This window comes from Lissotriton helveticus, chromosome 10 (genome assembly GCF_964261635.1).
Source record: "Lissotriton helveticus chromosome 10, aLisHel1.1, whole genome shotgun sequence".
NCBI classification, from domain to species: Eukaryota; Metazoa; Chordata; class Amphibia; order Caudata; family Salamandridae; genus Lissotriton; species Lissotriton helveticus.
The window spans coordinates 28,764,973-28,777,930 of NC_136071.1; the positions used below are offsets into that span (position 1 = coordinate 28,764,973).

General features: G+C 47.6%; 1 protein-coding gene across 1 annotated transcript in view; it reads left to right on the plus strand.

Annotated features, from left to right (window-relative positions):
• The window catches only part of PLXNA3 (plexin A3), a 560,833-nt gene that overhangs the window by 470,770 nt on the left and 77,105 nt on the right, over positions 1–12,958 (plus strand). Inside the window, exons 14-18 of the mRNA XM_078664651.1 lie at positions 3,549–3,669; positions 5,141–5,277; positions 7,828–7,998; positions 8,304–8,397; positions 10,671–10,913. Of these exons, the coding sequence (XP_078520777.1) occupies positions 3,549–3,669; positions 5,141–5,277; positions 7,828–7,998; positions 8,304–8,397; positions 10,671–10,913 (766 nt within the window). The remainder of the gene's footprint in view (positions 1–3,548; positions 3,670–5,140; positions 5,278–7,827; positions 7,999–8,303; positions 8,398–10,670; positions 10,914–12,958) is intronic.

The window sequence follows — 12,958 nt, forward strand, 5'->3', positions numbered from 1 at the left end:
GAACGCCAAAAATCCCCTTTCTGTTCTTGCTAATTAAAATGCTATAAAGCGTATTTCCTTCAGTAGGCTTCCTAAAGCGGCCTGAACGGGATCCGCCTGACCCGCCGTATGTGTTCCGTGAAGTACAGTGTGCATGAGACTCACTGCCGCGCGTTCCATAAAGGACAGTGTGCATGGGACTCACTGCCGCGTGTGTTCCATAAAGGACAGTGCGCATGGGGTCTGGCTCGCCGCGTGTGTTCCATAAAGGAGAGTGCGCATGAGACTCACTGCCGCGTGTTCCATAAAGGACAGTGTGCATGGGTCCTGACCCGCCGCATGTGTTCCATAAAGGACAGTGTGCATGGGGCCTGGCCTGCCGCGTGTGTTCCATAAAGGACAGTGTGCATGAGACTCACTGCCGCGTGTTCCATAAAGGACAGTGTGCATGAGACTCACTGCCGCGTGTTCCATAAAGGACAGTGCGCATGAGACTCACTGCCGCGAGTTCCATAAAGGACAGTGTGCATGAGACTCACTCGTTGCGTGTTCCATAAAGGACAGTGTGCACGAGACTCACTTGTTGCGTGTTCCATAAAGGACAATGCGCATGAGACTCACTCGTCGCGTGTTCCATAAAGGAGATTGCACATGAGGCCTGACTCGCAGCATGTGTTCCATAAAGGACAGTGTGCATGAGACTAACTAGTTGCGTGTTCCATAAAGGTCAGTGCACATGAGGCCTGACTTGCAGCATGTGTTCCATAAAGAACAGTGTGCATGAGACTCACTCGTAGCGTGTTCCATAAAGGAGTGTGCACATGATGCCTGACTCGCAGCATGTGTTCCATAAAGGACAGTGTGCATGAGACTCACTCGTCGCGTGTTCCATAAAGGACAGTGTGCACGAGACTCACTTGTGCGTGTTCCTTAAAGGACAATGCGCATGAGACTCACTCGTCGCGTGTTCCATAAAGGAGAGTGCACATGAGGCCTGACTCGCAGCATGTGTTCCATAAAGGACAGTGTGCATGAGACTAACTCGTTGCGTGTTCCATAAAGGTCAGTGCACATGAGGCCTGACTTGCAGCATGTGTTCCATAAAGGACAGTGTGCATAAGACTAACTTGTTGCGTGTTCCATAAAGGACAGTGCTCATGAGGCCTCACTCGCAGATTTTTTTCCATAAAGGGCAGTGCACATGCGGTCTGACCCGCCACGTGTTCCATAAAGGACAGTGCACATGGGGCCAGACTCATCGCATGTTTTCCATAAAGGACAGTGTGCATGAGGCCTCACTTGCAGCATTTGTTCCAAAAAGGACAGTGCACATGGGGCCTGACTCTCCACATATGCTCCATAAAGGACAGTGTGCATAGTGCAGACTCGCCGCATGTGTTCCGTAAAGGACAGTGTGCATGGGGTCAGGCCTGCCGCGTGTGTCCATAAAGGACAGTTCACATGGGGCCTGACCTGCCGCATCTTTTCCATAAAGGACAGTGTGCATGGGGCCTAGACTGCCGCGTGTGTTCCATAAAGAACAGTATGCACGGAGCCTGATTCACCACATGTGCTCATAAAGGACCGTGCGCATGGGGCCTGACCTTCCACATGTGTTCCATATAGGACTGTGCGCATGAGGCCTTACCTGATGCATGTGTTCCATAAAGGACAGTATGCAGGAGGCCTGACCCGCTACATGTGTTCCATATAGGTCGATGCGCATGGGACCTGGCCCGCCGCCTGTATTCCATAAAGGACAGTGTGCATGGTACCTGACTTACCACATGTGTTCCATATAGGACTGTGCGCATGGGGCCTGGCCCACTGCACGTGTTCCATAAAGGACTGTTCATGGGGCCTGGCCCACTGCACGTGTTCCATAAAGGACAGTATGCATGAGGCCTGACCCGCTACATGTGTTCCACATAGGTCTGTGTGGGACCAGCCAGATCTGTCCCACATAGGACTGTGCGCATGGGGCCTGACCTGCCACAAAACCTGTTGTTACATCGCATGCCATTACAACGCAAGTCGTTATAACGACTTGCTATAGGGGGGGTGCTGGAGTTTGGAATAGGATAATTTACTATTCCAACTCTATTGTATGCAACAGTAGGGAATGTGTTGGATTGAAAATCCAACACCTTCTGCCCCCTAACGCAAGTTGTTGTAATGACTTGCGTTATGGTGTCATGCGATGTAACAACGCGTCGCCGTAACAACTCGCGTTGTAATGGCATACGTTGTAAACGATGCGTGGTAAACGTTGTTTACCCATAGGGCGTCAGCAGTGCTTAAGTTGAGCTGGTGGTGGCGCTGCTCATCTAATTTACAGATGAGCACAGCAAAGGTTTTTTATGAATACAATATACATTAAAAAAATATCACTCCCTGCCTCCCCAGCCATTCCTATAGCTTTGGGGACCTGGAATAGTCTGAACTGCCACACTTGCAGGACAGAGATGGTTAGTAGTTGTGTTGGTGCTGTCATTGGCAGCGTTGACATGGGCACTGTGTGGTGCAAGCTGCAGTGGGCTCCTGGTCAGGGCCTGACTCTTACTATATTATAAATTAAGCACTGGTGCAGGACCTGTAGTAGTTATTTTTATAATGGCGTTAAACAGGGACCCCCTGAATAAGATCAGATTCCTGGATCAGGGCTAAACAATTGATAGAGAAAAGAACATCCAGGCAAAAACAATGTAGATAGCTGGCAACTTATTAGTATAGAAAATATAAACACAAGCAAAAGAAGACATTTTTAAACAATAGATGTAGTCATACATAAAATGTAATCACATTAATAAAAATTGATAGACCTGTTCAATCAGATACCAAAGTTATATAAAAACAATAAAATGAGAGTACAGTATTCAAGTTATAGTAATCTCTCGTTTCAAAGGGAAAGGTTAAAAAATGTGATGGTTCCCACAGCTGATTGTCAGAGTAGATGTTTTTTCTGCCAACGCGTTTCGACGCACACACTGCGTCTTCATCAGGACAACATCAACTTTTTTCTATAATTCAAAAAATGATATTTTTTAGAATCCTTTTGCTTGTGTTGAAAAACTCAATCTTTTTCTAAACTTTGATGATTATGAACTTTGGTATCTGATTGAACATGTCTATCAATTTTTATTAATGTGATAAAATTTTATGTATGACTACATCTATTGTTTAAAAATTTCTTCTTTTGCTTGTGTTTATATTTTCTATACTAATAAGTTGCCAGCTATCTACATTGTTTTTGCCTGGATGTTCTTTTCTCTATCAGTAGTTATTTTTATAGTCACTTTAGCCCACCCTCGTCTCCTCTACAGAATACCACAGTGCTCAACCTGCCATCCTGCTGCACATGGAATCTGAGCTGAGCTGGGCCAGGGAATGTTAATGTCGTCATTAGAAGTCAATCTTCCAGACATGTTCTGCTGCCCTCAGCCTGACTTCACACAGTTTGCTAATTAGTATGCAAGAGCGTTTGTGTTGCTGTCAGTTTTGTGCTCTCTCTCCAGCTCAGTCTAGCACCCTCGGTGTTCACCAGGTGTCTTCTCTCTGTCGCCCTCCAGGATTGTGTGCCGGATGGACGAGTCGCTGGTCCCGAACCCTGCTCCGGGCCCGGTGGAGCTGTGCGTGGCAGACTGCAGCGCCGACTACCGCACGCAGTCCGAACAGATCTACACCTTTGTGGTAAGTCCTCGATGGCAGCTCGTGCCCGACTTGGCTGGAGGGCAGCTAGCGAGGCGGTGCCTGGCCTGTCTAGAGGGCATTGGGCTGTGCCTGACCTGTCTGGAGGGCATTGGGCTGTGCCTGACCTGTCTGGAGGGCAGCGGGGCTTTGCCTGACCTGTCTGTAGGGCATTGGGCTGTGCCTGACCTGTCTGGAGGGCAGAGGGGCTTTTCCTGACCTGTCTAGAGGGCAGCAGGGCTTTGCCTGACCTGTTGAGAGGGCAGCAGGGCTGTGCCTGGCAATTCTGGAGGGCAGCAGGGCTGTGCCTGGCATGTCTGGAGGGCAGCAGGGCTGTGCCTGGCCTGTCTGGGGGCAGCCAGGCAGTGCCTGGCCCGTCTGGAGGGCAGCGAGGCTGTGCCTGGCCTGTCTGGAGGGCAGCAAGGCTGTGCCTGTCCTGTCTAGAGGGCAGCGAGGCTGTGCCTGGCCTGTCTGGAGGGCAGCGAGGCTGTGCCTGGCCTGTCTAGAGGGCAGCAGGGCTTTGCCTGACCTGTCTAGAGGGCAGCAGGGCTTTGCCTGACCTGTCTATAGGGCAGCAGGGCTGTGCCTGGCCTGTCTGGAGGGCAGCGAGGCTGTGCCTGGCCTGTCTAGAGGGCAGCAGGGCTTTGCCTGACCTGTCTAGAGGGCAGCGGGGCTTTGCCTGACCTGTCTAGAGGGCAGCGGGGCTTTGCCTGACCTGTCTAGAGGGCAGCGGGGCTTTGCCTGACCTGTCTAGAGGGCAGCGGGGCTTTGCCTGACCTGTCTAGAGGGCAGCAGGGCTGTGCCTGGCATGTCTGGGGGGCAGTCGGGCTGAATATAAAGGGCGGCAGATGCCTGGCCGGAGCAGATGATGCTTCTTAAACCCCCTTACGTGCATCCTGTTTTTCTACTCCTTGCCATTTCACCTCTGTTTTCCTCCTCTTCTTTCTCTCTCCCCCCATACTGCCATTCCCTATTCCTGTCACTTCTAGTCCCTCATCCTCTTCTAGGGCTCTTTAGTTCTGGACTCTCTACCTATTCCTACTTATTCTCATTTTGTCTCTTCGCTCGCCACCCCCTCTTTACTGTATTGTGCATTTCCTCCACACTCCTTTCTCCCCTGCAATAGCTCCAGTCTCTGACAGAGCCTTCTGTATGAGGACTCATCTGTGGGTCTTCGGTGGGTACCTAGCACTAGGAATGAAGCAGTAGGTGCCTGTTGTGGTGCACGGATGCAGCGATCAGGTTTGTCCTGCCCTTAAGACCCGCTTGTGCTTGTCACTAGATGCAAGTGACACTTGGAGACAGGTGGGAGCGCCCTAGAGATGGCCTCTGTCAGAGATGTGTAGCTTTGACGTTCCCTTTAGCCAGAAAGGCAGTTCTTTAGTTGCTGTACACAGGATAGTGTTTGGGAGGCAGGGGAAATTCGGGAGGTCGTCGATGCTGTAGCTCCTCATAAGCTTCTGTCCTCTTCTAGACGCCTAGTTTCAACAAAGTGAGCCCATCAAGGGGTCCGGCATCAGGCGGCACTAGAATTACCATCACTGGCAGGAACCTGGACTCCGGCAGCGCCGTCTCCATCCTGGTCCGAGAAGAGGAGTGTCAGTTCGTCAGGTGAGTTGGGGTACTCGAGGGGGGTCATCTTGCACTCTTGCTGTCTCCTGGCGCAGTCCTAGCCTTGAAGCTCAGCCAATGTGCAGCACTAGCTAGAATAAGGCATGGACACTCACAAAAATGTCCTTGGGGCCATAAAGTACATTGTGGGATGTGCCCGAGGCCCACATCTTTGCAGTGGCACGCCCCATCCCCAACTCACTCTCCAATGCGATACATCTTGGACCTTCTCTGGACCACCCTCCAGGGACCTCCCTCCATCCTTTCCTCTGAGCCCATTGACCAGCAGAGGTGTCCCAGGTTGTACCTGGAGTGTTCCGGGACCCTCCTCCAGGGAATTCAGTCTCGATACGTCGCCACTGCTATAGAAATAACAGTAACCTGGTCCTGATGATGGCCTAACCACTTCAATAGGCTGAAACGGCGTCGACTTTTACAGCGAAAATGTCGGCGACATTTCCTCAAGGATCCCCAGCTTGATTTCCTTTGTATATATTATCCTTTTTGTTTGGGTATCCCAACTATGTAAATCTCACCATCATTTGTCTTTGTTTGTTGCGCCCCTTCCTGTCGCTGTACATACTTTCTCACATGTGCTGTCACCAGTTTCACGAGCACTTGTGCACACTATCCCACAGGTTACATGCCATTCAATGTAATGCAGTGCTACCCTTACATTGTTCGAATATATGAAGTTAAATATGACAAATATATGCATTTTCTAAACTCTATTCTATGTTGTCAAAATATTTCTTGTCTCCCTGGTTTCTCCTTCCGCTCCCAGCGGTTATTTGTGATGTTTGAAATTGACTTTAACTAACACCCTTAGAGACATTGTTGTAAGTTACATAAAAATAATTGGCAACACCAATATGTCCTAAGTGAGATCTATTGACTTTGTGAATGCTTGTTCAGTTAAGGTACCTGAATTATTAAAATAGCACAAAACGTACCCTTACAACATCATTTTTTGGTTCTGGGCGTTTGTTTCTACAACCTTTTGAGCTTGTTTTATTAATATTTCGGCCCTGCTCATAAAACAAGCTTCACTAACTGAAGAAAGCAGCCCAGAAGTACAAAACAATGTTGCTTGGATAACACCAGCAACAAACAAAACGGCACTCAAGCAGCAGCTTTCTCTGCTACAACTCTTGGCTTACCAGGGGGGTCGGGGGAAGACCTGTGGGCAACAAGAGAAGGTGTGTCGGAACGCCAGTGGCCCACGGGCCACTGAAATAAGGCATTCCAACATGGTCAATGCTCATGGATTTAAACAGGTCCTCCATGGAGAGGCCACCCACTTACATTTGTGTCCCACTGAGAACACTCCTTCCCGGTAAGGCTGGGTTTGTACTTATAGCGGGCGGCCTCCCATGTCTAGGAGGGGGTGAAAAGATATACCTGTGGCGAATCGTTCTATAAGCCTGATCTCGCAGGCTGAGTATTGGGTTCCCACCATATACTTCGAAACCTGGAACCACTGCTCCCTCTGCGTCCTTGCTGATCACAGTGCAAGCGTTGGCTATCCCCTGGAATGAGTGTTAAAAAGCACCATTTCACATTCTCCCTCAACAGGGACTTCAGAATCAGCAGCCAGGCCATTATTTGGTGACCCCAGGCATGTACTTCTGCTTTATAAGAATGTAATGTTTATCACTGAAGAAAGGGCGCAGTTGTAACACGTGGTTATTCTGCTTAGGCATTTGTTGCTCCTGTGTCCTTTCTCTTTCTGGATGAAGTATTTGTGTGGACCAGCGATATATCTCCCAGTCCACACTCAGTGTGTGCATAAGGGATAGGACTTCATCCCAACCTACTCTTCCCCAGTCTAGGCTCAATCTTGAGGTGTGTGTCAGTGATGTGACTGTTAGTTAGTTCTGCCCACTCTTCCGGGACAAGTCAGTCTGTGCTTCTGTGATGTACGTATGTATGTTCTGACCTGCCCCTCTGGGCGAAGTCTCGTTGTGCATGTCAGTGATAAGACACTGCCTGTTCTACCCTGAGCCCACCGCCAGGACAGGTCTGGGTAGGAAACAGTGATATGTGTCTGTATGTTCTGCCAAGCCAGTGTGTGCAGCTGTATTCTAGATGTGTTCCTACCCCTCTAGAAGTCTCTGGGTAACAGCAATGTGCGTTGTAGGTTGTCTTCTACCCCCAGGTGTGTGTGTGCATTCAACAGTAGGGCATGCCTCAGTCAGGTGCACCCTACCTCTAAAAGAAGTCTCAGCATGTTCCTGGGTGACCAGTCTGTTGGTTCACCTTACCTCAAAGAGTAGTCTCAGTGTGCTTTTCAGTGACTTGGGTCTGTAGGTTCACCTTAGCTCTAAGAAAAGTCTCAGTGTGTACTTAGTGATGTATACCTGTCCGACCTGTCCCTGAGCCTTCAACCACTATTTATGGGCGTCATTGGTGGGTTTCAATCTGTTCCATCCTTTCTCTGCCTTGGACATGTCTTCGTTTGCAGCAGCGACCTTACTTTTTCTCTTTTCATTACTGTAGAAATGTCAGTGAGTGCATCTGTGAAAACTTTATTCTGCTTCCTCCCTGTAGACGAAGCCTCCGAGAGATTGTCTGCATCACGCCACCGTCGTCACTGGGTCCCAGCCAGGCCACCATCACCCTCAGCATCGACCAAGCCAACATCTCCAACCCGGACGTCGCGTACACCTACTCTGAGGACCCTTCCATCTCCAGGATCGAGCCGGAGTGGAGCATCTTCAAGTAAGAGCTTTCAGGCGTCGGCAGTGCGAGGGTGCCTGAGGGTGGGACCCTACCTTGGAGCCCCCTTGTAGAAGATCAGCCCTCCACAGAGGAGTCCTGCTTGAGTGACCCTCTCCAGTGTCCACAGCCCCTTCCAGCTGTTGTCTCCAAGTTTAGTCTGTTCATGGGCAGAAGAACCAGCTCTTGATTCAGGGAGAACTGTGCCCTGGTGTCTGATGGCTTCCAAGCTAGCGCGGTCTTGCTATCCTTAGATTTCATAGCTGTAGGACCATCCTACCAACCCTGTTTGTCTTCTCCCTCCTCAGCGGCAGCACCCTGATCACTGTGTCTGGGACGAACCTGCTCACCATCCAGGAGCCCCGGGTGAGAGCAAAGTTCGCCGGGGTTGAAAACGTCAACGTGAGTCTTCTTTACGCCACTTTTGCGCTTTACCACGATTCCGTATCCTAATTTTATTTTTTGTAAGTGTCCAGAACCACTGCCTTGAAGCAGCCTCTTTAAAAGAATGAATGTTTTTATTTCCTATTGTAAGACGTACCGGCTCAATTTGGAGCCCGATAGCAATGGACATAGTCTAATTTCTATAGGATATGCTAAATCCGCAGGAGATTCCTCAAGCGGAACTTTTTCCATCTTCCCATCCCAACGATGGAGGAAATTCCAGCAAGACTTTTTCTCACCAGACTAGCACATCCTCTGGAAATTGGCGGGTTTGCATTCACCCCTAAGTCGTCCTTAAGTGTTTTCAATCCCCCCAACCACATTCACTTCTCTCTGAGAGGCTCCATGGATGTCTACCCGTTGTACGTGCGCGAGTAGGATGTGTGCGAGAGAGATAGTCTGGGTAGTTGAGTTGTGTGTGTCTAGAACGGGAAACATCCTTTACAATGCAACTAAAACAACGCACTACCATTACAACGAAACCTTTACAACGTAGGATCCATTACAACGCATGCCATTACAACCCAGCTGCTATTACAACGCATGCCATTACAACGTAAGTATGGGTAAGTATTTAATTTAATTTTAACCCCTACACCATCCAACACCTACCCTACTATTACACCCCCTGGAGTTAGAATAGTAATTTTAACCCCTACACTATCCAGCACTTACCCTACTATTACGCCCCCCTGGGGTTAGAATAGTAATTTTAACCCCTACACTATCCACCACTTACCCTACTATTACGCCCCCCTGGGGTTAGAATAGTAATTTTAACCCCTACACTATTCAACACTTACCCTGATATTATGCCCCCCTGGGGTTAGAATAGTAATTTTAACCCCTACACTATCCACCACTTACCCTACTATTACGCCCCCCTGGGGTTAGAATAGTAATTTTAACCCCTACACTATTCAACACTTACCCTGCTATTATGCCCCACTGGGGTTAGAATAGTAATTTTAACCCCTACACTATCCACCACTTACCCTACTATTACGCCCCCCTGGGGTTAGAATAGTAATTTTAACCCCTACACTATTCAACACTTACCCTGCTATTATGCCCCCCTGGGGTTAGAATAGTAATTTTAACCCCTACACTATCCACCACTTACCCTACTATTATGCCCCCCTGGGGTTAGAATAGTAATTTTAACCCCTACACTATTCAACACTTACCCTGCTATTATGCCCCCCTGGGGTTAGAATAGTAATTTTAACCCCTACACTATCCACCACTTACCCTACTATTACGCCCCCCTGGGGTTAGAATAGTAATTTTAACCCCTACACTATTCAACACTTACCCTGCTATTATGCCCCCCTGAGGTTAGAATAGTAATTTTAACCCCTACACTATTCAACACTTACCCTGCTATTATGCCCCCCTGAGGTTAGAATAGTAATTTTAACCCCTACACTATCCACCACTTACCCTACCTACTATTATGCCTTCCTGGGGTTAGAATAGTAATTTTAACCCCTACACTATCCACCACTTACACTACTATTACATTCCCATTAATTAAAAAATAAATAAATAATAATACTTACCCATACTTACGTTGTAATGGCGTGCGTTGTAATGGCATGCAATGTAATGGATCCTGCGTTGTAAAAATTTCGTTGTAATGGTATGCGTTGTGAAAGTATGCGTTGTAACGTCATACATCCGTCTAGAACACAAGGTGGATGGACACTCTCTGGATCTCCTGGTCCGCTCAGACGGACAGCAGTAGTGCTTGTCGACGGAAGATCGACTCCTGTAGCCTAACACGTGCTTTCCGCTCCTTACACGGTAAATGTCCGAGCTATCTGAAGCGGCGCTTATGTAGCTATAAACAGAATAGGCTCCTGAGATCGAATTCCTTGAACCTACTTTGCGTCCCGAGGTTAAAAAAAGTGCCGATAGGAGGGAGATCCTTCACGGCTGTGGCTACAGAGCTTTGGAATGCCTCGCCTAACTTTTTGCGACAGATAGAATCTGAGCCACTTTTCAGGAAAGCCCTGAAAACCTGGCTTTTTAGCCTTGAATCGAAGGACTAGGCCTGCGTAAGGAGCTCTTGCTGCACGCACTTCTGTCTTGCTTTAGTGCCGGGACACCTCTGTTTGAGGTAGCTGGTCGCGCTTTTACAAATACCGTTATTATTATTATTAAACTGTTGTATCCTTGTAAGCATACCGTTTTCATATTCTTCAATCCTTGCTCTTCCTTCTCCACAGACCTGCGAGATCCTGAACGACACAACCATGCTGTGCAAGGCTCCGGGAATTGTGTACGGCAAGAAGAGCATTGTCCCGGAGGACGGTGTGCTACCCAACGAGTTCGGCTTCATCCTGGACAACGTGCGTTCTCTCCTGGTGCTCAACGGGACAACGTTCACCTACTACCCCGATCCGTCCTTCGAGTCCTTCGGCCCGTCTGGGGTGATGGAACTGAAGCCAGGCTCCCACATCATCTTAAAGGTAAGAAGATGTGGCTGTCCAAGAGGCTTCTCTGTTCTTGGGGTGCAGGGAGTGGTCCTCACTCTGGGAACCTAGGGCCATATGTATCATTCCAAATTGCGGTCGCAATTTGGCTCAGTGGTATGTATGAAAGCAAAACTGCCTTCCAAAATAAGGAATCGCAAATTGCGATTTCTTAAATGCATTGTAAGAAGCACAGAAAAAGTACAATTTGGTCTTAAGGAATCGCAAATTACCACCAACTTTAAGTTGGTGGTAATTTGCGATTCCTTTGAAAAATTAACTTTTTTGCATTTTTCAAAGTGCCATGTAGCGCACATACATGCCCTTAGGGCATGTATGTGTGCCACATGTGCACACATGCACATTTCAGGGGTGCAACCGGGTGTCCTTTTGACACCCTGGCACCCTTGAAATTGCATTTTTAATTTGCGATTCTCTAATTGAGAATCGCAAATTGAGAATGTCTTCCCATTCATTCCTATGGGCCTCTAGGTCCATAGGAATAAATGGAGAGGTATTCCTTAATTGCGAATTGCAATTTGCGATTCGCAATTAAGGAATATGTAGGATTAGCAAAATTATTTGCACATCCTACATACATAGCATTTTGCGATTCTCAAATAGCGATTCTCTAAAAATCGCTATTTGAGAATCGCAAAACCTATGTTTCATACATATGACCCTAAGTCGACAGTGGGGTCTGTGGGGAGTGTTGAGTTGCAAGCCAAGGGCTCCTCTCTGTTCACACTGCCCTCCGTAAAGGTCTGCCCGTCCTTCTTGGAGAAGCTGGCAGTATCCTGCTTCAGAAAGCTGTCATTTGTTTCGCTGTACGACCTCTGAAATGATTTGATGAGGTAGACATTCCCACCCTCCAACCAGGGCCTGCGACAGATGCTCTTAACCAGAGGTCTTGCTTGAGCCGAACAAAGCAGACAGGGCTCCGCCTGCTTGATGGAGCATTGCATCGAACAGTTTTCCTTTTTATTTTCAAAAAGAAAATCCTGAAACGGGATGACTCCCATAGTGAGCGGGTCATTATTCCTTTTTTGGTCGAAATTCGAGACCTTTTTTATATACTTTAGTATATACTTATGTGTGTATGTACTTTGTGGGCTCTGGAGATCATCCCTAGGACGTGTATGCTTCCGCTTAGGGACTTTTTTTCTGTTCAGCTGCCTCTATTTAACTTTATTGATAGAAAACAACCAGTAGAGGCCAGTGAAATACCAGAATTGCTTTCTGCTGAGGTACTTACTTTTAACGACCAGCAGAGGTCAGTAAAATACCAGAATCACTTTAGCATTATCTAGTCCATAGAAATTGTCTTCCACGAATAATATTTTTTTTCAAATCTTGTATTTTTAATGATATGACCACCAAAGGCCCTGAATTTATATTAAAAACACAGCTGAAAGGCAATATTTTTCTCCATGTGTTCCCATAGCTGGCGTTTAATTATAACAAGGGAACCCAATGAATACCTTTGGACCATGGGAGGGCAGTTTATTATAGAAAACAAGGGTCCTAAAGCTAATTTGGTTGTGGACACAATGAAGTTAGACTTGAGTCAGTACTATATCTATTATCCCTGCACCCAGCCGGGTCAGGGAATATTTATTCAATATAATCAGAAACAATTAAGTGACCACGAAGAAGGTCAATTCCAGCATTTGATAGGGTACAAGCCTGTACCTATCCAAGAGTCAACTAACATACAATTAAGAGAGAGTAGAATTAGAAAGAACGCAAAATATCAGGCAAGAAAACGTAGGAGGCACATGTCCCTTGCAGACAATTAGCCAATGCGCAAGTTTAGACAAACAATCACTGCAATCACAATAAACTCGATGGATATATTGCAGAACTGTTTTAAATGTCGACGACGTTTCGATCCCCTGGCTCCTAATGAACCGGGATCATCATCAGGACATTATGATTAGTTGGCTGTTTAATTTTAGAACGCCTGAGCCGAACGTTGTTCTGATAATTCGAGTTGTTAGCGATCCTTATGGCGCGAACTAAAAGCAAGTCCTGGACCTCTT